Source organism: Pan paniscus, chromosome 4 (assembly GCF_029289425.2).
Source record: "Pan paniscus chromosome 4, NHGRI_mPanPan1-v2.0_pri, whole genome shotgun sequence".
Lineage (NCBI taxonomy): Eukaryota > Metazoa > Chordata > Mammalia > Primates > Hominidae > Pan > Pan paniscus.
The window spans coordinates 96,044,612-96,071,675 of NC_073253.2; the positions used below are offsets into that span (position 1 = coordinate 96,044,612).

Below are 27,064 nucleotides of genomic sequence, written 5' to 3' on the forward strand. Positions count from 1 at the left end.
TTTCTTCACTTCTGCTTCCTAGGAACATTTGCCCAATAAACTATTTGCATTAAAATTCCCTTGAGCCATGTTTTAAGGGGACCTAGACTAAGACATGCATATGCACATTGTTCTATGACTAGATTCCTTGTTTTTATTATTATCTCCAGGGTGTCCCTACATCTTTCAAAAGCATCAGAATAGATTAGACCTCTAGAGGTGTGGAGATTTAAAAACAAGACTAAAATACCTTCCCCAAAACACAGTATTTTAGAGGAGGACATAATAGAGGAGCCTATGGAGGAGAGAGGACAAGCCATTGAGTGAAAAGTAATATTAGAAGTTTCAAATCATATATCATGAAAATTTTGGCAGGTACATTTTCAGATCCTGGGATCACTCAAAAATCAAACTTTAAAATTAGGATAATTTGAAAACATATATTAAAGTGACTAAAATCATTTTAATTCATTATTTGGAATCAAGTCTGAGACATTTTCTTTTATGATGCATTCATTCAAGCTGCAAACACAGAAAAAATATTGAGAGTAATATTTGCAAGTGAAGGGTTTCATAAAATAAATAATTTCAGAAAGTCTGCAGTTACTTGGTATTGGTAGTAAGTGCATTCTTTATGGTATGCTTCAGTTTTATTTAAACTTGTAGTTCAACAGTTAACCTGGAGAATTATGATCAGGATGTGGGGAGCTCAGAGAATTTTATAACTTCCATATGCAGGTATTGTTAGGTATTTCTATTTTCTAGGACAATAGTTAGCTTCTATCAAACTCTATTGTTTAGATTACTAAAAACAAGCAAACAAGAAAAACAGCTGCCTTTTGTTATTTTGGGGTTCTGTCTTAAACGAATATTGTTTATCTCATTAATTAAATATCCCTTGTCTTGATTTTACCACTAACTACAAACCATGTCCAACTTCTCCCATGTCCCCTGCTCAGGACATTTCAAGTTTGCAGAGGATGTGCAAGGGCAATTTATTTAAAAAGAGTGGTGTTCTTCCACCAGGCTCCGTTCTTTCCTGAAATTCTTCTGCTCCGTGTCCTGCCTAATCAACTACTGCACTCGTAGATGATCAGAGTTCCTGTGTTGCTTGTTGTATTAGTGTGTTCTCATACTGCTATAAGGACATACCTGAGACTGGGTAACTTATAAGGAGAGAGATTTGATTCATGATTCAGCATGGCCAGGGATGGGGAGTCCTCAGGAAACTTATAGTCATTGGTGGAAGGGGAAGCAGACATGTCCTTCTTCACATGGCAGCAGCAAGGAGAAATATGGGAGCTGAGCAAAGGGGGAAGTTTCTTATAAAAGCATCATAACTTGTGAGAACATAATCACTTTCATGAGAAGGGCATGGGGAAAACCACCCCCATGATTCAATTATCTCCAACCACGTCCCTCCCATGACACATGGGGATTTTCAGAACTACAATTCAAGAGAGATTTGGGTGGGGACACAGCCAAACCATATGACTTGTCATTCAGATAACTGAAATAAAGCTGCACAGATGCAAAAATTGCTAGCTCTTCATAGGTGCACATTGTCAACACTGAGTAACGGTTGTCAAACTGAATTAAAGATGTTCTTTAACACTCAGTTTAATAGCCACTGGTCAGAAGATGCTTTCTTGATGATCCATTTCTATAGGCCAAGATCAATGTCCGTAATCCACAAACCTCCTTGAGGCGCCCCTAACTCTTTGGGCACACTATGAGTAGAGTACTTGACAACAAATGATATCATTTATTTTCTTCTATGCTGATTCTATTTAAATCTTGATGACCACGGAGAAAGCTATTCCTCTATGTTTAACAGAGTGACGAGTAGTTACTATTACTTTATAAATGCTGAATAAATGTAACCATTTTATACGATGAAGTATTTTGAGATTTTTATATGCCATCAAGATTTACAAATGCATACATATTAAATGAGTTCAAAAACTCATATAAAAATGTACTTTCAAGATCTACAGTATTAAATAAAATTTGCCACAATTGAATGCTGAGTATTTCAATAAAAAAGCAGGACTAGAGCTATTAATACAGATAATGATTAGAACATCACAAGAGAACACTAAATTAAATTATACCAATGATCATAGAAAAGCAGAAAGGATGCTTATTTTTCTTTCTCTAAACTTTATATTTTACGGTTGAAGAGCTCAGTAAATGAGATATTAAAGTAAAATAAGTCCCATTTATATAAGAAGAAAAATCTTGACCCATTAGGAAAGGCTTTAACAACATTTCTACATATATGAACATGGTAAATATAAAACAGTTGAGCCTTAATCTACTGTGTTATTGCTCTATAGCTGGGAGACAAATGATCTATTTGAACAGAATAGCCTTATATCCAACCATAAAGATCAGCTAACAGAATCCAAAGCAGAACAACTCCAGTGGTAGTGATCTTTCCTGGAAAACATCTGCTGCCAGCTGAGTGTGTTTACATTTTGGCAGCATTGGCAGATGTGCTCATAGTCAGCCCATCTGTGTGGTGCCCAGAGGCTGCAGCCAAGGAAGCTGGGCTGGACAGACAGCAGAGAATGAGCTTACATAATATCCTGACTTGTTCTAGAAAATGCAAATTAGTGCCTCATAGCACTTTGTTTCTTCCTATGCTAAAAAAAGGCCTGAAAGTTAACTGATTTGTCCGTATGGCCTAGAATGAGCAACAGCTTTTACTTGTCTGACTGCTCTTAGGAATGTAATCATGTAGGTGTGTGATCAATATTTTAGAAAAGAGAGTAATAATTTCTGTGAAAAATAATTTAAGAAATGTTTAGAGAATAAATATATCAATTTAAACATTTTTCATATTTGAAAATATTAAAAATACGTAGTAGGTGGGAAAACACTGAATAAGTATGAGCTTTTACATGTGAAACTCTTGTTTGTTCTCTCTTCTTGTATTGTTTATTACATTTGTTACTACTTGTTACATTCAGAAGTGTTATCCAAAGTATGTTCTTCAGAAAATAATTTCATAGCCAATAGAAGTACTTATAAAAGAATATATGGCTTTTAATACAATAGAATTTATATATTGCACGTTCTCAGCACTTTTATGATGTTAATTTATTTTCTCAATCTCCAAGTAGGGAATCTATGGAGTTGTCTTTTACTGAACATATTTTTGTGGAACACATTCTGTACTAGAATTCTTTTGTGTTTACTTGAGTAATTCTACTTTGGTAATTGAATCTGAAATCAGCAATCTGGAAGCAAAAAGTAAATAAATAAAGAGTTATTTTCATATTGGCATTCATTTTTTACATAATTTCTTTATTGAAATAATTAAACAACTAAGTGACTGAAATATTTTATGTTTTAAAAATGGGTTAAACTAGTTTCATTCTTTTTGTTTGTTTGTTTGTTTTTTGAGATGGAGTCTCACTCTGTTGCCCAGGCTGGAGTGCGGTGGCGCGATCTCGGCTCACTGCAAGCTCCACCTCCCGGGTTCACGCCATTCTCCTGCCTCAGCCTCCCAAGTAACTGGGACTACAGGCACCCGCCACCACGCCCAGCTATTTTTTTTTTTTTGGTATTTTTTAGTAGAGACGGGGTTTCACCGTGTTAGCCAGGATGGTCTCAACCTCCTGACCTTGTGATTAGCCCTCCTCGGCCTCCCAAAGTGCTGGGATTACAGGCATGAGCCACCGTGCCCGGCCGCTAGTTTTATTCTTATATCTGATATTATTTTTTTCTTCTCATGGGATCATGCACAATGAAGCTAGTTTATAAAGCAAGTAATTAAGCTGCCACCTTAATTTGGAGATTAAGTTACTCCTATCCCCAGGAGGAGAGATAAATTAGTAAACAAAACAAAACAAAACAAAAACAATATCAAATAGGTGAGTTTAGCTATCTGCAGAAGTTCAACTTTAAGAGATTTCTATAAACAGTTGCTAATGGAGATGAATAAAACATTTAAATTCAATCAAAATGTTTACATAGGAAGTTCATATTTAGACTTTAAAATAACTGTAATGTAATAAATTCTGGGATACATAAAGTCAGATTTGAACATAAAGGTAATCCAGCTTGCATGTAAAAAATACAACAAGAGTCAGAAGCAAGAATTTGCAGTTTTTATCCAGCACCATCCAGGGAAAAGACACTGACCTAGAAATCAAGATATTCTTATTATTAGAAATGATTGTCCTATTTGGGGGCAGGAATCAGTAATTAGACCTTCCCCAAGTCTAAATTATATATTATTTCTATATACTTACCTATATTTTTGATCTGTACTCATTAAATGGTCATCTATTTTGCAAACTGTTTCCCAAAGAACTTCTTGGCAGCTAAGAAAAGGCAGCATCAAAATGTGATGGTTAGGGAGGTGGACATTGAAGTCAGTGGTTTCAAGTCCTTGTTCTCTCATTTTTGAGCTATGTAATCTTGAGCACATCACACGACCTCTCCCTTAATCTTATCTATGAAATTATAATATTTGCAGAATCCATTTCATAGACTTGTTTTTAGGATTAAATCAGTTAATACACATGAAGTATTGAAAACTATGTTTGGCCCAGAGTAAGGACAATTTAAGTCTTGATAACATATGAAAGGAGAGATTCAAATGGCTGATACATTTTTGGGTTACTATGAGTGCATATTCAATCCATTTCACACTAACATTATAGGCCCTGGTGAATTGGATTGATTTGATTCAGTAATCCATAGCTAATAAAGCTTGTTCAAAAACTTAGAGGAATGTACATTTTAATAAACCATATGGAAAGGCCGTATGTAATCAAAATGTTCATCTTGACACTTGTATTTTAAATTGTAGCATATAATATAAGGAAAGGTGTGAATAAGGCAATCTGTATATCATAAATTGTGTAGAACATTATAGATAATTAATTATAAGGCAAATAAAAATGTGTGCCCAGTTTTTAATTCTGGGAAAAGGTTTGTAAAAAATAGTGTATTTTGGAATTTCTTAAAATAAGTATTAAATATGCAAAAATTTGATACATTTTGACATTCTTGGTTAGGAAAATTTAATTCATTTTCTTTATTTGGAGACTTCTCGGTTTGTAATATGCTACCACCTCTTATTAATTCCTGAGACCATTGTGGAATTATGTGAGAACATATCATTCCTTTGCAGAGCATGTTGAACAGCAATGTTTCCCAGAATACATTTTGAAAAGGACTGGGCTGTAATATAAAATAATAAGAGTAAAGAGAGGGATTATAGCAAATCTATCCACCATTTCAGGCAAAACCATACCTAAACCTATTTTTAAATAATAAGCATTTAAAATAATATTTGACAGTAGGAATAAATTACTTGTAAATACTGCCTTTTAAAAAATTGCTTCAGGCATCAAAACTCGTATTACAATCCTGAAAGCTCTTCCATAACATCAAAAATGGAGTTCCACATGATGAGATCTGATTATACCCCCCAAAGTAGCTAAGAATAACCTGTTGTATATGAATCTTTGAAAAAAAGGTAATTATGCAAATATAAATAACATCTATATGTATTAGTTATTGTCAGTGCTTCATTGGTGGTCTCCAGTAAATGTTTCAAAATTGCAGAATGCTACAGTGGCTTCTTAAAATTACAGTTAAACATTTCTGCAGAAATCAATACAGAGTCTGAAAACAGACTTGCAAGTTATAAAAAGCCATGGAAGAAGATTTAAGCATGTAGTTTTTCAGAATCATCTCTGGAAGGCAAATCACAAACAGTATTAAGTGGATCAAATAGCAGTCAAAATACTAAATCAAAAATCTGTCATAGAATGTGCAGTGTGTATGAAGTCATTGTAGCTAAAACAACCCACTAACATTAGTCAGTGGGAGTATAAAATGGATATAAATGACTGTCACTTGTGAAATACTTTATTCCCTCAACTGCAAACAGAATGTACTACACAAAATATCGTTAAGAATTTCCTAATATTCGTGGGGTTTTTGACATTGCTCATATTCCCATGTATACACTTAAAAATAAATGGTTTGCCTAATTGCCAACCACTAGGGCTAAGGGGAGTGGAAAAGCAAAGCACAAGCCAAAGCTCGTTAAAAATGATCACCTAACATTGACATACAAAGTATAATCAAGGGCTTGGATATATGAGATAAGAGAAACAGTGAAAAAAAGGGATGAATTTATTTTACAATTTTACAAATGATAAAACAATAATACCCGGTTGCTATACACAAACAATAAGAAAACAGTGTTGAACAGAATGAACTTGAACTTGACAGAATAAACCTCATCTTTCAATTCCACAAATTCTATAAGAAATACTCAGTAGCAATTATTCTGTGCAGCAATGCTATCTCTGTAAACTCTTTTTTTTTCCTGCTATTTACATTGGAAACACTTGTGCTTTTGCCTACACAAAGAAACAGTTTTTATTAAAAGGTGCTACTTAAATGAGAAACACAAGGCCTGGAGCCACAATCTGAAAACTGTAATTTGAATACATTGCTAGCTTGAAGGCTTTACTTTTCTTCTTTATTATTATTTTTAAGATTTGGACATACTAGACCCTTACTGTAACTCTACGTATGAACGACATAGAATTCAGTTATAAAGTAGATACCTCTTAAAGCATGTTAGTAACTGAAGTCTCAAAAGAACTTCTTTATTCTAAAGTGAACTTACTTATCTCCAGGGGAGTTCACAGTGCAGACCCTGAAGATGTTAGCATAACACAAATCTAGTGTATACATATTACAGACTCAGTGTGTATACAGACATATACACATATATAACATTGTATATATGCATCACACATGTCTATTTGTACTATATAGGTATATCTATAGCACATATATAATAAAATATCTATTTCTAGGTGGGCTTTATTTGGATTTTCTTTCATCAAATACAAATAATAACCCTCACTCAATTTTTAAAACATTGGTATATTGATAATGTTTGATGGGAAAACTTTCAAACTTGTAGAGATAACAACTAACTATACACAACTCTTCCCATACCCCTTCCACAATTATATATACTCCCTACAATAACCACATGAAAACAACTCTTTCATGAACCAAATATCACGTTATATGCATTATGTCTAACTGGCTCAATTAGAAATAAATTAATTTGTTCATCCTTTTTCTGTATAGTAGCTGAATAACTAATTGGTATGTACACTACCCCTAGCATTACTTAAATAAATTGCTTTTGTAAGCATATATGTAGAAATTCCCATTAGTAATTGATACACAATTCATATGATATACAATACATGAAGACATTTGAATGCCCAGCACCTTCTTTCAGATAGAAAAACTTCCGCAGTAGTTTCAACAGTCCTGTGGGCTGAATCATTAGATTTGCCCAGAAAATCTATTACTTGCTCACTTTTTATTTCAGCAACTTAACATTAACTACAGCACAGGCTGAATAATAATGACGAAAATGTTTCCATGGTCTATTCATGTCAACAGCACAATAACAACCATGTTCTGTAAAGGACAAGAATATTTCACAGTCAGCTGCCTGAGCATTGCCAAGTACAGGGTTAAATAGTAAAAAATAAATTAAAATATTAAAATTGTGAATATATATTTTCAAAAGAAAAAGCTCCACCTATTTCAAGTATGCTTTTATAATTTGATTTTGTCATGATCCTTTATGCTCCGCTATTGGTTAAATCTCAACTCTTTTTCTTATTCTTGCCATTAGCCTTCATTGATCTTGCTCTGTTCCCATAAAAAGGCCACAGTAGACAGTTAAAATGGGAGGGCAGATGGAAAGGTATACAACAAGGAATGAAATGGGCTTGTACAGTTTGTCTTCTTTGAACCCTAAATACCTTTAACTGAATTCATTCTTGACTATTGAAATCCCTGAGATGAACAAAAGCAATCTCAATCGACACTGAAGCCCTTTTTTTCATGCTGAACATTTTTGGAAGTGGGCAATGTATTTAGAGAACACAAAGGATATGGTGACAAAGTAATGTGAAAAAGCTAAAAAGGCACTACTCAATGCATCTATGAGATAAACATCAATGCACAGAACAATGAATGGCTGAGATATGTGTGCTGTGGCCTTAACATTGTTTAAATGTATTTATTGAAAATATACTAAAAATGGTCCGGCTGCAGTGGCTCACACCTGTAATCCCAGCACTTTGGGAGGCTGAGGTGGGTGGATAACCTGAGGTCAGGAAGTTCAAGACCAGCCTGGCCAACATGGTGAAACTTTGTCTCTACTAAAAACACAAAATCAGCCGAGTGTGGTGGTGGGCGCCTGTAACCCCAGCTACTTGGGAGGCCGAGAAACGAGAATCACTTGAACCCAGGAGGTGGAGGTTGCAGTGAGCTGAGATGGCATCACTGCATTCCAGCCTGTGTGACAGAGTGAGACTCCATCTCAAAAAAAAAAGAAAAAAGAAAAAGGAAGAAAATATGCTAAAAATGGCAAGGTACCTTGCTGCTGCTTTTTTAAGATATACTTTAAATGAGTGCCCAGATGGATTTTACCTTTAAGATATTTGCTTGTGACTTCTAGATTTCTGTTGGATTTAAACTAAAGGCTACTAGAATAGCTTATCATTTGCAAGTAGTCCAAATTTAGATTTTATAAATCACTTTCAATTTGTTAAGTAAACCAGACTTTTCAACTTTACATTCAAAACATGTATCTATTCTCTTACAATTTCTGATAGATAAGAGGTTTAATTATAAAAGTACATTAATGTTCCATTCATTTTTAGCTATCAGTCTCCTATACGCATTAGATTTTACTTACTTAGAGACACATACATTCTCAAAAGATGTAATATTCTATATCCCAAGGTTTTACTATATTAAAAAAATATGACATCTAATTAAAAATATTGAGAACTGTACTACTGTGAATATCCTTTTCCATGGTAACACACACACACACGTACTTCATGCTTTTTATTCATTTCTCAGACTGTTTTCCCTAAGAAACAAAACATATATATTCTCCATGCCATTTCTTCTTTCCTCAAATTGCCTGCCCAAGAAATAAGAAATCAAAGTACAAGTGAGAATGCAGTGCTTCTGCCCAGTTTCTAAAGAAACAATCTACTATCATAAGTTACCAGAAAACTGGCCTATTGGTCAATTCTGTTATACATTAAAAATTTTTTAATCACTTAATTAATAATTTCATGTGTTTCTTGAAGAACACATGTGATATTGTGACTAAATTTAACTACAGAAAATATTGGTCAATTAAATTCATTTTAAATGCAAAATATTGACACAATTTCACTGTTAAACCTCTTGAAATTAATCATCTCTGTTTTGAAAACAATACTCTATTAATAATGTTATTTCTGCACTAAGAAATTTAACAGTAATATATAAAGCATTTCCATATTTCTATTTGAATAACAAGGGGAATATCAAAGAACTGGAAGTCACATTTCAGCTATATCAATCTAATATTTATTCTAAAGGGAAAATGCTTCCACAAAATTATTATGTAATGCAAAAGGTGTGAAAAACATTCCAAATGAAAATAAAGTATGAGTTTGAAAATTAAAAAATATTTAGAGACAACTTTCACATTAATAGCAAAATAATATATTCATGTTAATAATATATTATTTTCATGAAAGAAAAATGGTTTGCTGTGTAGAAACACAAGTGTAATCTTTGGTACCAAAGATTTTTTTTTCCCTGCCTATTTTACCATCTCTGATGACATGGAACTTCTTTCCTTTAGAATGGCCTAATATTACATAGTGGTTCACTTTAGCTGGTACCTTCTACACCACTGGAAAATAACATGGAGGTTTAGAGCCGTGCAAAATAAAACTTTTTTAAAAATGTCGGCCAGGCACGGTGGCTCACGCCTGTAATCCCAGCACTTTGGGAGGCCGAGGCGGGTGGATCACGAGGTCAGGAGATTGAGACCATCCTGGCTAACACGGTGAAACTCCGTCTCCACTAAAAATACAAAAAATTAGCCAGGCGTGGTGGCAGGCGCCTGCAGTCCCAGCTACTCCGGAGGCTGAGGCAGGAGAACGGAGTGAACTTGGGAGGCGGAGCTTGCAGTGAGCTGAGATCGCACCACTGCACTCCAGCCTGGGCAACAGAGCGAGACAAAAAAAAAAAAAAAAAAAAAAGTCTTTGTGTGATAGCTTTTAAAAAGTATAAGAACTTTAAAAATAATTACTTAAAGTTTATTTCCTCACTCATATGCATCTCAGAAAGGATTTCTAAGCATCCCAATATCCAAACCAAAAGAGATTCCAGAAGACAAAAAAAACATAAATTAAAACATAAAATTCATGATCAGACTTAGAGTCCTGACTGAAGGCATTTACTTGAGTTGTTTAATCTTACGGATTTCATTGCTCAAACTGCTTCCATCTTGGCTTCTGCTGACAAGGATGGTTTAATTTCCCAAGGTCTGAGTTGCGTTCCTGGGGTTCCTCTTCTAATGTGCTTGGTTTTGCTGTGGGCAGCCTGACAGTGATGAACATATTTGCTTTGTTAACTAATGATGAGTGCACTGTTGGATCTTGTAAACACTACTGATTATACATTCAAACTGTATTCTTAGTGGAAGTGGCACTTACTAGGACCCTTAAAGTCAAAATATTTAATTTTTAGAGCACTTTGCAGGTGTTTCATCAGCTGGTAGTCGATTTCTCATGAACGTCCTTTATTCACCTTTCAGTTCATTGGTGGATGCTGAAACCCAGCCGTGTTTTGGATCCTATTTTCAAATCTTCGGAAGCATCTTCAGAAAAGAAGTGCATATTGTTTGTTTCAAAATGTGCTTTATTGCTTTACACACTTTCCTGTTGTCAGTTTTAGAGCTCCTCTATTATGTAGCACATTTAATGTTTTGAATTCTAATGGCATTCTGTGAGGGCTTGCATTGGAAAAGTACCTATATTTTAAGTCATCATAATAATGATATTTGACCGCTTTTCCATTTAAATCCTTAGGGAAGGGCCAGAATCCATACAGGTGAATTTCATCACAGAATCTTGTGGCAAGTGTATACATGAGAAGACCTGTGCTGGGTCTTTTGATAGGAACTTTGTTGGTCAGCCAGTAACTGGAAAAACAAAAAACAAAATCAAGAAGAGAAGAATTTAGAGAAACATAGAGCATATCCTATAGCAAGTATATAATGCAGAAAACTTAAAAGGTATCTTTATGATAATATTTTAAAGAATTACTGAAGAAATATTTTTAAGCATTTAGAAAATTTGATGCTTTTATTTTATTTCTTCTTTATCCTTTATTTTCTTTCTTATTCTTGAGGTCATATAAATACCCAAGGGACCTGGAATGTGGGTGAATATTACTCTAGAATCTCACTTTTGAAATGAATAATAGCAAACATTTATATAACATGCAGAGTAAAATCTTCTCAAAAAGGATTAAATACAACTGCAGAAGTCATGGTAATTGGGTAGAGATTAAGTAATCCTCCCAGAAAAAAAAGTTTGAAACTATGCCTATAGATTTTCAAAATGTAAGATATTGCAATTAAAAATCCAAAGAAATAAATGCTTTATCTACATTATATCAACTGATTTATTCAGTTCCAATTTTCCAAGTCACAATTTACTAAAGCAAATTAGAAGCCTCACTTCCACTCACATAAGAACAACAATAAAAAAAAGTTGTAGAATAATTGATAGTTTTCCAGTTATGCAATTTAACATTTTGTTAGACAGATAAAATATATTTCAATGCTGATAAGTACTTTATAGGCAATAAAGTCCTTCAAAATGTTTAAATCCATCACTGCTGTCAAACATTGGTGTGAAAAGCACGCAAACTCACATCTCTGGAAGGAAGGAGACTTCCAATATTTCTTGGCATATTCATTTCCTTAAGGACAATGATTTTTTTTGAAAACAGCTGAAAGAGTGTGGATTTTTCTCTTACTTTCAAAGTTGTCCAATGATAAACACAAAAACTTAATAAGTTTAAAAATTATTTTGTTTTTCTATCGTCTTCTATTTGGAGAGATATGTGCTCTGCCATCCAAACGTAAGGGGAATATTATGTTAGATCCTGTTTGTTGCTGTATTTAATAAGCTTGCTTTAGATTTCACATATTATTTTCTTTTTCTCTAAAACTTTTATAAAACTTTCCAGGGGAGATAAAATACATCTAGAGTACTGAGTATGAAAAAAACTTAAAGTGATATGTTACTTCATTTCCTTAAATAAATTTATACTTTCAAACTTCACTGGAAACATCCAAAACAGGGAAAATATACCTAGCCATCATAATTCTATATTTTGTCTTTCATTTTCTCCCTTCTCTGAATCAGGATTGGCCTCACACATATTCTATTTTTTCTCATTTAGTGAAGGCCATGGGCTAAATATTTTGAGCTGTATGAAATGTGTTATGAACTCTTTATTATCACAATTGTCTTGAGAACATCTGTTCTCAGTAAAGACGATTTTATAAGAAATTTTCAGAGAAGAACATCTAGGAATTTTCTCATAACTCAAAGTAACTGAATGAGCAAAACCATAACTTATACACTATAAACACAATGAAGAAACCATAGACAGTGATTCTATGCAAGGAGCATAGTCAAACTTCTTTGAAGGCTTTGAAGAAATTATGATGTGGCCTGAAGCTCTCTGGGCTCTGAGAAAACAAGTGTTTTTTAACATGAAATAATGATTATAAGAAAGTATTGTGAATGTGCTTTATGTGAAAGTATTGTGAATATGTATGGTTGCAGAGGTTAGGTGATAGAGTTGGTTAGTTAAAAAAAAATCTATCTATTTATAAATTTTTAAAGTAAGCCAAGCAAATTCAAAATCAGTCAAAAAGAAAAGAGTATTTCCATTAGGCAAAGTCAATGATTAGGAACAATTTGGCAGTATGAAGGTCATGCTGAATTATTTCTAAAGTGAGAAAAATGCTGCTATATTACTTGTATGAAACTCCAGACTTCTTACTATCAACAAATGCTTTCCATTTCCTAATTCTGGAGAGGTTTCCTCGAGGTTCATGTAACTATGGTTCCTCATTGACAAATACCAAAGCAATTTCTACATGCAATACAAATAAGTAACTACAACGTTAGAAATGCTGAAGGCAAAATTATTGGCTTTAAAATGGTGTCAGAGACGTGAAATCACTCCAAATTTTTTGATACAGGACATCTTATGAGACACCACAAATAGAATATCACTGAAGTGTCTTGAAAATGAAACTGTGATTGCAAAGCATCTTATTTGAAAATAATGAGTAGAGTGACTTTAAAAACTTTTTGTGGTCTTGCTCTAAATAAATTAATCTATGCAGTTAAAATACTGAATTAATTTAGCTTTAGAAATGCTAACAGAAAAATAAATTTTGTGATATTTGATTTGCAACAGTTTGAATAATTTCAAAGAAAAATATACCGTCAATATTTCAGGACATTTTTGAAGAAACAACACAAAATAAATGCCACTTATCCTATTGATTTCCAAAAAGTGTCACAGAAAGATACACCTTAATAAATGGCATCAATATGTAACAGATAAGTTGAAAAATACCTTAAATCAGGTCACTAAGTCAGGCAATAAGTAATAACTTTCTAAAAATTTAAAAACACAGAACTGATCAAATACAGTCAATAAGACTGTATTTTGTGTTTATTATCAACCTAATGTTGTGTTTGAAATTGTATAGGCCAATCTAAATTATTGCAATTCAGTATTAAACCAGTAACAAATTCCACATGTGAAAAGGACAAGAATAGATCTTCTTTTTAATTCTGTCAGCATAATTGGTTAGATAATATTTATCAGCATCAAAAGCTACAGCCCAGACTACAATTTTGAAATCCATACCTGAATATATCTACCTATACACAATTTGATATTTGAAAACTGCAAATTTTTATGGAGTCTATCAAAAATAGAATATTAACTTGTGTTTCATCCTCATTAGGAAAAATATTAAATTGAAAATAATGCATTGATAAAATAATGGAATATTCACACTGTTTCAGTATAACATGTTCCAGCTTTTATCCCAACTGTACATGTTATGGTTTAAAATTTAGCAAAATTTTAAATTCAAACAATAATTTAGTTTGTATACATGTATTTCTTTCTATGTAAATTAATTTTTTTGAGTTACCAAATCCATGTAAGCTCCTTGTAGAAAATTTGAAGGAAAAAAAATCTAAGAAAAACATTACCTATAATCCATCCACATAAGGATAATTACTGCTATAACATGCAACATCCTTTTGCTTCTCTGGCTGATTTGGATCTTAATATATGTTACATTCACACATAGACATATACAAATTATTTTTCATCAGAGAGGCTATGTTTTATTTTTAATATTATTAATTTCCTTTCATCCTTCCTTTCTTCCTTCTTTCCTTCCTTCCCTCCTTTCTTCCTTCTTTCCTTCCCTTTTGTTTTATTATTATACTTTCTTCTGTTGTATGAAACATTCACTCTGGACTTTATGTGTAAATAGAACATTTATAACTTTTTAATAAATTTGATTGCCTCTGTAGATCTCACTACTCTCTCACATACAAAACAGAGCATGAAAGCTCTGTTTTGGCTAAGTGAGGTGTCTTATATACTCTTGCTCCAACATATTAGTTCAATTTCTTACTTCAAACAAACTGAAAATTTGGAATGTCTCTACCCACTAAATCAGTGTGCTATAGAAGGCTATATTTATAGTCAGAAGACACAGCTTTGAATCTGTGATATGTTTATAAGTACTTGAGAAAGCTGCTTCACTTCCTTGGAGCCCAGTTAACAATATTTAACATGAAAGGTTGTAATGCTGTAAAAGAGACAGTAAAGGTAAAAGAACATAAAGCTTGACATATAATAAGCAATACTACTTGGCTCTCAACATATCCCAAAACAATCATTCTTCAGTCCCACTCACAAATCCCACTTCTCTCTTGGAACCTTCTGTGACTACTTATTGGCTGGACAATTGTGGTAACGTCGTTTAACCTCAATGGACATGTTTCCTTAATTCTGAAACAAACATTTAATTCTATGGCTTTGGGGTTTCCTCTATAAAATTCGATTGCAGTTTCAAATCTTCTCTCTCCGTGAAATTGTGTGAAACACTCTTATTCCTTGTCTCCTTCCTCCTCACCATTTTGTTCCCTTTCCTTCCTTCAGGTTGTAACACATTGTGAAGAAAAGAAGGTACCTAATAAATGCTTATTGATTTTAAATCCTGTAATATTTTAGATTTTATCTCATAATAAAAGCAGGTAATAATCACCCGATGAGTCAAAATACCTGATTATTTCAAGAAACCACAGTTTTAGGAACAAAAGTGTTATATTTAACAACGTTGATACTAAGGAGAGCTCACATTCAATATATTGACAAACAAGGAATATTGGTTTGTGTTTATATTTAAATAAAGAAGTCTAAAAGTTTAGAAGTATTACATTGGTGCAAAAGTAACTGCAGTTTTTGCTATTGAAAGTAATGACAAAAACTGCAATTAATTTTATACCAACCTAATAATGATAGTTTTTTCTCTTAAAATGTTATTCTTCTTCCAAAAATCAAATGTGACAATTTCTTGAAGAATTTGAATATCAAGGATCGAATCTCACTGTGCCAACAGTTGTAATTTAATGTTATATTATAAGCAAAGTTTCCATTAATGAGCCCAGAAATTCTTCTATCTGGAATGTGAGATGAAGTGTATAACAAAATATACCTTTATATTCTTAATTAAGGAGTCTCCTCTATTTCTCCTCTCATATTTATCTTCCAGTAACTAAGATTTGTGCTTCATTCCACTGGAAGACTATGTCAAGGGTTAAAAAAATGTCTTTTGGTTCTTCCAGTCTGCAGTAATTTGAGATATTATAAAATAATTGGCTTTCTTTTTTTTTTTTTTTTTGAGACAGAGTCTCACTCTGTCGCTGTGTCACCCAGGCTGGAATGCAATGGCGCAATCTTGGCTCACTGCAATCTCTGCCTCCCGGGTTGAAACTATTCTCCTGCTTAAGCCTCCCAAGTAGCTGGGATTACAGGCGCCCACTACAACACCCAGCTAATTTTTTTTTTTTTTTGTATTTTTGGTAGAGACTGGGTTTCACCATGTTGGCCAGGCTGGTCTCAAACTCCTGATCTCGTGATCCGCCTGCCTCTGCATCCCAAAGTGCTAGGATTACAGCATGAGCCACCATGCCCGGCCAAATAATTGGCTTTCTATTAGTAATCTTTGCAGGACATATCTGCACATTCTCAACTCTAGAGTCACCCCAGAAACCTAATAGAGACCATTTATGATGACATTATTTTTCCCATCAAAAATCACAGTATGGAGGAATAAATAAATGTATGTTTTTTGAGATTCCATCATTCACATTTGTCAATATGTCCATTCATTCTTATGAGGAGTATATGTGTGTCAGCTACATAACATGAAACTTAAAGCAGTCATCCGTGGACATATTGAAATAGAATATCTGCTGTTTTCTTCCCTACTGTTAAAATAGTCCTTTCATTGTATTCTAGTCTACAGTATATTACATAAAGCACAAACAAGTTAATTCTGTTTTGAAATTATTTTGGTACAGTTCATGATACCTTTTAAGATTATGAGTGGCTTGTGTTTGTCAGATAAAGCAGGGATGATAGTAAATTTCTTAAATAAAAGTGGAACTTCCAGCACTGAACTTACTGAGAATAATTCACTCTGCCATGAAGTAATCCTTATAGTATGCCAGACAGACAATAAGTGATAGATCTTAAATCTTCTTCTAATGCGTGTAAATAAAGGGACAGACAGGCATATTTAACATGATTTGGCAAGCTAAGAGTAAACCTAGGGATAAAAAGATAAGCGATTACTAAGAGGTAGCAATAAGAATAATTTATTGAGAGTATATAATGGGCCAGAGACAGTGTAAAGAGCTCTATATATGGTGCTTTTTCATTTAATCCTCACCAAAAACCTGTGAGCAGATGTTACGTCATAGATGAGGACACTGAGGCTTGGTAGTGATGGGAAAGAAAGGATAAATAATCAGTTGAAGGTCACAGAAATTGTAGGTGACAGGACCAAGATTTAAGCTCACATATATCTGGCTATAACTATTTTAATTTTAACTTTAAAAAATTGTATTCTTTAGCTACTTAAGAACATTCGGCTTGGAATAGCAAGTCCTTAGGATCATTTCCAACATGGAGTTAATTGGTGGAAAAAATAAATAATGATCTGTATGGTGTTATGGTGATTAACAGGCCAGTATCAATAGTGGTTTTTTTTCTATGTGTGAAGCTTTTTGGGAATTTTTTCAAAGGTAAATAAGAGAGGACTAGTATAAAGGACCCACTTTTCTCATGTACACTCTCAAAAGTGCTTGAAGTCAGAAGACAATTTTGTACTTTCACTATATATTTTACTTAACCACATTGCAAATGACAAAGGCAATGACACTGTACCAAAGGGTAAGAATTTCCATGCAGAATTGCATGATGCCTCTGAAGGTATTTTGAAGTATCATTAAAATGAAAGTAGAAGTCTGTAACTTTAAGAGGTCAATTGTTAATTTTTTTTTCTATGTGCCCTTTGTATTCAGAGGTCTGTGTCAAGTAGCTGAGAAAAAGAAAGTAGAAAATCTTTTCTACAGAAGCTCTTCATAGTATACATACAGACAATACTTTATCAAACTTTATAAGCTTAATTCATCAGAGGCATAAAGGACTCACGGCATGAAGAAAGGAATGGAGATACTACTTTATGCTCAATGATCACTAAATTCTATTCAGTACCGATGTATGTTATCTGACGTCTATCAGAGAAACAAGGCTTTGCCGTTAGCTCTGAATTTCACCCCTCTTCTTTTTATCTGTCTATGCACATTGTCACATCAAGTATGGATACAAAGTTAAGAAATTCTAGATCTACCTATATTATGTTGGTTTTGCCAACTGTCTCATATTTAGTGAATACGTAACTCTCAATATTGTGATATTAATAATTTTACTCCATATAGTTTCAAACCACTTTCACATGATCCTCATAAAATATTACAATATACGCAATAGAATATATTATCATCCCTACTTCCTAGAGGATGCAGTTGTGGCTCAAGAAGTAAAATAGCTTATCCAGTTTTGCTCAGCCAACAAGCTGTACATTGGTACGTTGGTGAATGTTTAAAGCAGACACTGGGTGTCGGGAGACAGTTCAATGATATATTAGCATTTGTCAATTTCTGTGGAAATTCTAAGTGGTTCCTAAAAGCATTCCCAGCAAGTATCATACTAATAGTATTTGGGAAGGTTAGTCAAATATAAATCTCTATTCTCTATTTTTATTCCTGCCATAAAGGGCAGATACTATAGGAACTACCCATTTAGACAATTGCCTTGTCCCTGGCATAAATTGAACACTCAAAAAAAGGTAAATATTACCATCATGGCTGATTTCAAGCTACCAACCTGACATCAGTGAACACTGAATTGGGAAGAGATGGTGCAATGAGATCTTGCAAGCCAGTACAAGCAAGCTCCAGTATGCTGCAGACGCAGAAGAGACAGAAAATATTCCTCCTGGCCTGTAGCTTCATGAGTTTTGATCAAGAAAATCAATTTAAAAAATTACTTAGAAACATTTCCAGGTATTAGTTGTTTACTCGATTTGTGAAGAGAGAAAATGGAGTAAACCATTTATAAAGAGAGAAAGTGGAGTAAGGAAGCTGTCTTTGTAAAGATAGCTTCATTACATATTAATATAAATGTTTAACATTATCTAATAAAAATAGAAACAGAAGAGATAAATGATGTTTTTATTTTTAACTCATATTCAACACAATGCTGGATACACAGTAGGTACTTAATGCATGCTTATTTAATTTATTCTTGCTGGTATTTTAGAGATTTGTAGTGTTAATAAAACAGAACATTCTCATGACTTGCTAATCCCTGAGTTACAATATTCAATAGTGGGAAAGTATTGGAAAAACTGAAGCCCGGCCTTGATTTACCTTTGTTAATGATGTGATCTTGGTCAAACCATTTAAACATATTAGGACCCAGTTTACCCACCAACAAAATGAGGATCTTAATATGGTTTCACTATGTCTAAAACATTCACTTCTATATGGTCAAAAGCAGTATGAATTCACAATAAGGAACACGGGAGTTCATCCAACTATAGCAGTAGTCTAATCTTTATATCTTGCTGGCAGATACTAACTACCCCTACTTTATCTGACATAACATGCAGCATTTCTCTTCAATCGCATTATAGAGCTATGTGATAAGATCATCCCTACTGAAAAACTTACAATATAATTCCCACTTTCCTGTAATACTTGTAACTAGGGGTCATATAATCTTTTCTCCTAACAAATTCATAATTCATGTATTTTTTCAAATTTATTTATTCATTTTAATTGACATATAAAATTGTATATATTTATTATATAAAACATGATGTTTTGATAATGCTTGATAATCTGAAAGTTATAAAATGACCCCTTACAATTTCAAAGCTAAAGCTAATGTAAGAGAATGAAGTCACAGGAAAATGAAATCTTGCTGAAAACTGAGAAAGATTAAACAAAAATAACCAGAGAGAATACTCTAGACTTTATTTACCATGTCAGATTGTTGAATGGAACTAAAATAGATGACTCCCAAACTACATGAGTGATTTAAATAATCGTATGTGGGCTAGATTTTGGTGAAGAAGAATTTTAAAAATAAGCATCATATAATAGATGGATTATAACTGCATTTAGTAAAATATCTTTTGGGAGTTGTCAAAGATAATGCTTAAAATCTTGAGCTGGCAAATTGGAGGTAGAGTAAAATATGAAACAGATGTCAAACCACAGATGTTAATGGCCTTTTCTTTTAATCCATTACTATTTTAATGACCTTCACTTTTAATCCTTCTGAGAAAAAACTGAAACTCATAATCTAAACTTGCAGAATGAAGAAGTGGTGACATACAAAAAGTGAAATACTAGAAAAATAGAAAGGGACGGTCTTCTGAAGCATGATGAAGGAGTTAAATTAGGTTAACATTTAAGTGTTCTTATGAGATCAGATTACTTTTTGAAAATCAAAAACCACATTTTTCTTACTAAGATTGAAAGGAAACAGTGCAATCATTTATCACAGGACATGGAGTCCTACAAAGAAAAAAAAAGCATTAAAATACAAGGGATGGTAGTGGTGTAGGTAATCCTAAAGCTCAGTAAAAATGGGTTAAATAGGGAAGACGATAATGATCTAGGTGTTTATCCATGCAAATTTTTTCTTTACATTAACAAGGAGTCCAAGGAGGCACTTAGATAATATACTTTCATACTCCCCAGCCTATATGAGGTTAGTTTCCCAATAAAAGTTAATTTTACTATGACAATAAAATATAAACAACTCTTCTAATGGTCTGATGATCTTATTTTAGCTTGATCTGGACTATTTACAAATGGATATGCTCAGTTTACATCAATAAGTCAGGTTACATTAACCTCCCAGATAGTTGTGCTAAAATCAATTTCAAGAAAAGTAAGGACCAACAAATGTGATCTATATTCCATTGAATAATGTAACATTCTTGCTATCAAAGTACACTAACTCAACATCAGTCAAAGATCAGAGTTCTCAAATCCCAGCAAATGAATAGAATTAAGATAGCCATAAGCAAATTCTAAGTGGTTCCTAAAAGCATTCCCAGCAAGTATCAAACTAATAGCATTTGGGGGTTAGTCAAATATAAATCTTTATTCTCTATTTTTATTCCTGCCATAAAGGGCAGATACTGTAGGAACTGCCCATTTAGACAATTGCCTTGTCCCTGGCATAAATTGAACACTCAGACAAGGGCTTTCCATGAGCATATAAGAAAGGGAACTTCCCAGCTGAGGAAAACCTCCATGAAGGAATAATGTTAAGACAATGACAAGGTGGCAGGCTTTGGGTTTTGAATTATATTACAAAGCCACTGTTTTAATTCTGCTCCACAAAATTAGAGAAAAACTTTCAACTTTTAGCCCTGAAACTTTAAAGGGCTATAAGACGCTATGAAATATTTTTCATTAGTCAAATATTAATAAATACCTGGATTGTTTTTTCCCTCCACATGTCAATATCTATTGGTGAAATGTCAGTCTATTCAAACCATTGCTAATTTTCCTCCCTTTACTTTTTGTTTGAATCAACGGTGATACCTTCAACACATTTTAGGCAGAATCACTTAATTTATAAACTGCATTTATAAAATGGTTGCTGAATCAAGAACATTAATATAGAGAAAGTTTCCAAAATAATGTTAATGTTCCTATTGAACAACTTCGGTACAGTGAAAAATCCTAGGACTTAGAATGGAGTCAGCCCTCAGAGTGTAAGCTCTAAGCCTTGGCTAGTCCTTGCAATGTCTGTGTTTCAGATTCCTGATCTCTAAATTTGGGTAAAAACATTTTCCCTTTAGGAATGCTAAAAGAATTGAATGATAACATACAAATAATAGTTCACTGTAAATTACGAATCAATATGTAAATGAAATTTAATATATTATGTCGAAGAAATCACATTAACAAAGTCAGGTCACAATACCTATGTACATGTGTCAGAGGCATTTGAAACAGAGCAACTCCATCTTGAATAGGGGCTGGGTAAAATAAGACTGAGACCTGCTGGGCTACATTCCAGACGATTAGGCATTCTAAGTCACAGGATGAGACAGAAAGTCAACACAAGACACAGATCATAAAGACCTTGCTGATAAAACAGTTTGCAATAAAGAAACCAGGCAAAACTCACCAAAACCTGTAATCCCAGCACTTTGGGAGGCCGAGGCGGGCGGATCACGAGGTCAGGAGATTGAGATCATCCTGGCTAACACGGTGAAACCCCGTCTCTACTAAAAATACAAAAAAGTAGCCGGGCGTGGTGGCAGGCGCCTGTAGTCCCAGCTACCCGGGGGGGCTGAGGCGGGAGAATGGTGTGAACCCGGGAGGCAGAGGTTGCACTGAGCTGAGATGGCGCCACTGCACTCCAGCCTGGGAGACAGAGTGAGACTCCGTCTCATAAAAAAACAAACAAACAAACAAAAAACCCCCACCAAAACCAAGACGGTGATGAGAGAGACCTCTGGTCATTCTCACTGCTACACTCCCACAAGGGCCATGGCAGTTTACAAATGCCATGGCGATGTCAGGAAGTTACCCTATATGGTCTAAAAAGGGAAGGTATGAATAATCCACCCCTTGTTTAACATATAATCAAGAAATAAACATAAAAAAGGGCAACCAGCAGCCTTTGGGGCTGCTCTGTCTATGAAGTAGCCATTCTTACATTCCTTTACTTTCTTAATAAACTTTCTTTCCCTTTACGGACTTGCCGTGAATTCTTTCTTATGTGAGATCCAAGAATCCACTCTCGGGGTCTAGATGGGGTCTCCTTTCCAGTAATACCTGCTCATATAACACTCAACTCAACTAACAAATTTAAGTTCAGTTTCATTTAACTCTTATTTTTGTTTAAATAATTTATCGAACTAGTGCCTGAATTATACAACCAGGAATTGAAAATTATCCGGTAAAACAAAACAAAACAAATGAAGAAACAAAAAACTCCAATAGTTACTTTTTTTGGACTGGATACATTTTAGAAAGCAGTGAAAACTGATCATGTGGTATCAATCTAGAATGTGGACTATACAATTCAACTCAATATAGCAATCATGAAATTCACTTCAATTTAGAGGCACTGCCTAAGACAAACATTTATTCCATACAATTTGTTTTCTTTCTGTCGAACTGGTGTAATAGAAATTCAAGAATGAGAGTCACAAACTTTTTTACTGACACTTTGAATAAGAATATAAGTTGATAGAGATAATTAACTCAGACTTTATAACAATAAACTTAAAGAGGGTGAAATATAACTTTCTTTAAAATGGAAGTGTGATTGAAATGGCTTTTTGTTGTTGTTATTGTTCAAGAGGAATATTTCCATAATAAAGCCTCTCTAATCACTTGTTTGATGATTGGTTCTACTTGGGCAAAAAATCTGAAGAAAGGCAATCTGTGGGAGTTGGTTTACGAAGAAATGTACAGTATTCTTGACCATCTGTTTCTATTTTAGTACATTCATGTAATATTGTTTAGTATGATGACTCAAATTTCATGTATAAACTGCTAAAATGCATGTAATACCTGTAGAGTGCAGAAGGCAAGAGAAGAATCTAGGGTATCCACAGGTTCAAAAAGAAACTATAGAGTGCTAGAGTATAAACTGCATTAAAATATTGGGGAAATATTAAGTTTAAAATATTAAGAAACTTCACATTGTATCTCTAATGGGGTTACTTAACTAAAAGACAACTGAAATAGCTCGGTTGCTATCTTAATTCATTCTTTGGAAGAAGGCTATGAATCCATAAAATTTATGGGAACTCTTTAAGGGATATCCAGAGGATCCTACATTTTGAACATTCATGAAAAAAAAAGGCTTTTTATTTTTGGTCTAACAATTGTGTATCAAAGCAAACTCAGGAACTGAGGAACTCTGTTATATATCTAAGGAATTTTAAATTATAGCATCTGAAAAAAAAGGTGGGGGGGGGGCAAGGTAAGCCATCCCATTCAGTTCCTTAATCAAATAAGAAAATACACCTAATGAGTTCCTCCAATGGCTGCCTACACGAAAGATTTAGTTAATAAGATCCTTAGGTCAGGCACAGTGGCTCATGCCTGCAATCCCATCACTTTGGGAGGTTGAGGTGGGAGGGTCCTGGAGGCCAAAGGTGTGAGACCAGCCTGGGCAACATAGCAAGACCCTGTCTTGACAAAAAAAAAAAAAAAAAAAATAGCCAGCAGTAGTGGCATACACCTGTAGTCTTAGTTATTGGAGAGGCAGAGGTGGGAGGATAACTTGAGCCCAGGAGTTTGGGGTTACAGTGAGCTATTATCATGCCACTGCACTCCAGCCTGGGTGACAGTATGAGACTGTCTCTAAAAAAGTAATAAAAATAAGAGATTTTACCAGATTGTTAGAACCAATGATTATTCACTGTCAGAGAAACATACAGATTCCTAGAGTGGGATATAAGTAGAAGAAGTATAATAAATACAGTTGTTTTGATTGGGTTCAAATCATATTATTTAATTTATTTTGCAACTGTAAATGTTGCTAAAGATAGACATGAGATTTCATGTGTATTTATTTATTTATTTATTTATTTATTTTTTGGAAGCAAGGGTTAAAGAAACTTTGAGGATGGTCTATGATTCTACTGAATTATATTTTATATATTCACATTAAACTTCCTATATCAGTGATGTTGAAATTAAGTAATGAGCACAGAAATAAGAAGTGCATTCGTGTCTGCCTAGGATAGTTGACATTTTTGTTATAAAATTCTGTCTGTAGCATATGAAGTTTTCAAATTTGCAAGTGTTCAATAATTAAGATTTATTCCAGACCAACTGCCAATTAGATTGTTCTCATAGACTTTAAAGAAAGTGAAGGATACTCAGTTTGATTGCTCTTTCCACTGCAAGAATTACCAGGTCAGAAACAGGCTCTGAAAGTGCAGGACCATGACTGAACTCTGGACATTAAGTGGCGTTTTAGGTCTGGCCACTGGCTATTGTAAGGAAAATATATATTATTTATGAATAGGATATCGATATATAAATAAATGTACCTTTTCTAGCCATATAATTAAGGTCTGTCTTAGGTAGATATTTTTGTCATTAGTAGCTTGTAGAGAGATTATTCACCTAATTTGTAGCTTGTAGAGAGCTTATCCTAACATCGAATTGTCAGTAATGCTTAATTTGACTTGCCTATATTAGGGTCAAAAAATACAATTATAATTTATATAATTACATAAAATACAATTCAGCAGAGCAAACACATCCTTGTCAAGGGGATAGCTCATTTCTTTCTCTTTTAACATTTCACCAGCTCTTACTGTATTTCCAGAATTCTAGTTCTTTTGAAGAATATTCTTACTGGATAGAAACACAGGCAACCTGATGAACTTTTGGTTGGTTTGGAGCAACTTAATTTTTTTTTTTTATTATGTGGTTCTATAGAATAAAGAAATTGGAACTATATGGCAATGCTAAATAATGATCTTCCAGTATTTCTTGCCACACACCCTGGCCAATTCCCCTATTCGTTGTTTCTTCTCTATATTTAAGAGCTGACTACATATGCCAATGTGGGAAAACATTGCTCCTTTTCAAACAGAAGTTCTACTTAAGTTTCAATTTCCAGTTGATTCATCAAAACAAAGCTGGTTCAGAAAGGGGAAAAATTACAAATTGCTTACATCTGTTCAATGTAAAACATTATTCATAATCTGCCAGTGATGATGGCTAAGCCATCTGGGGAATATGATAGGTACTTGGGGCCAAAAAAAATACGAAAACAAAAATCACAGTGCAATGAAGAAGTGACAAGTGTGAAGGTCTGAAGGTTATCCTGTAGTTCAGTTATGGCTTTCAGGTATTTGGGGATATGCAAGTTCTAAATTTATACGTGAACAAACTAGAAACACTTATATACTTAACATTTTCACATAACAAGCCTGAATATACTTGTTAAATTAATGAATTATTAAAATCAAGAGTTTCTGAGAAAAACAAGTGAAACAAATTGTTACAGGGTATCATTAGGTAATATATCATTTCATTCTAATTAATAAAGTAAATATCTATATGAGTGTCCTATTCAGAATAGTTATATAACATGTATAGTTATATGTTGTATATTATATTTACATAAACAATTATATATAATACATTAATACATCGAATCCTATCTGTAAATGTATATAACACATATGTAAATATATATATTCAGTTTTCTATTCAGATATACGCGTGTGTATACACACACACACACACACACACACACATCCCATAGGAAGGAAATTTCCTCCCCAAGTTTTTGTTACCACTTATTTGGGCACACTTGTGGGGTGATACACGTTAATTCCTTATTAGAAAAACACTTATAAAATCACTAATTATATTCACTGGGCTTCTCCTGACACTAATGGTACAAGTCAGAAGTTTTGAAGTTCTATTATAAATGTGTTGCTAGCACTATACATTTGTCAGAGTGTTGAAGAGAATAAGTTCAATATCAAGAAATAAATATAAAATAACTTAAATCTACGTTGTGAAAACATCTCTTTTTCAGATGTGTCATGGATAATCTATAACAATTTTGTCTTCATTAAGGAAAAAGGACAACAAATGGATATCTTAACTCTGTATGGCTTACAAATGTTCCCTGCCCCTCTCAGATACAAACTAAGAAAATTATGCCTTCAGAAAATGCTCAGCAATCAGAGATGAGAAGAGGTACTGGGGTCACTTGCACACATCTGCATATTTAATATGGACCATCCTGCTGAAAAAACTCACATTCAAATATGACTAGAGCTGCTGTGCATTTGTATTCATTCCACCATGGAAACAGTTTGAATGCTTTTCTCTGGAGACTTACGTATCTCAGTGACAGCTGCATTGCCACAATATGCTGAAGTGGCTCATCTTGACAGGTCATATCCTGGATTTCACATTCTGAATGGCAGCTGGGATGCCAGAGTGTTTTCTCACAGTGGGTGGGCCCTGTATTTAATCAGGCACTCCCTGGCTTCAGAGACAAACTGCACGTGTGGTCACAGGCAACTCTAAGAAATCCAGGTTGTATCTTTGTCACTCTAGTTCCTCCCTAAATAGCACTGACATTCACAGCAACAATCTACGGCTCTACAAGGACAGGGCAAAGTGCATTTTAAGATCACAGATTTCCTATGTTTTATTGTAGCACTTTGCCCTGATGCCATGTGCAACATCAGTACTGTACACTGTTGATAAACACTGGTTAAGTAATTCAAATTTCAAACTGAAATCTATTTCTATATCCACTTAGCTATGCATATACAGAATGTATATACTGAAGCAAAAATAAAACACTCTAATTTACAGTTCTAGGACATCTCACTAATCAGAGCAAACCTGCGATTGCAACTACAAAAACATGAGTCCACTACCATTCACTGGAAAGTAAATTACCTGTCCTGGGAGAGCCTGGGGTTCTGGGA

The 27,064-nt window shown here is 33.8% G+C and overlaps 1 protein-coding gene across 1 annotated transcript in view; it reads right to left on the reverse strand.

Moving 5' to 3' along the window:
• Positions 1–6,118: 6,118 nt before the first annotated feature.
• ST8SIA4 (ST8 alpha-N-acetyl-neuraminide alpha-2,8-sialyltransferase 4) overlaps positions 6,119–27,064 on the reverse strand; it is a 103,401-nt gene continuing 82,455 nt past the window's right edge. The window contains 1 exon segment of the mRNA XM_003828328.6: positions 6,119–11,050. Within this exon segment, the coding sequence (XP_003828376.2) occupies positions 10,768–11,050 (283 nt within the window). The 3' untranslated portion in view covers positions 6,119–10,767.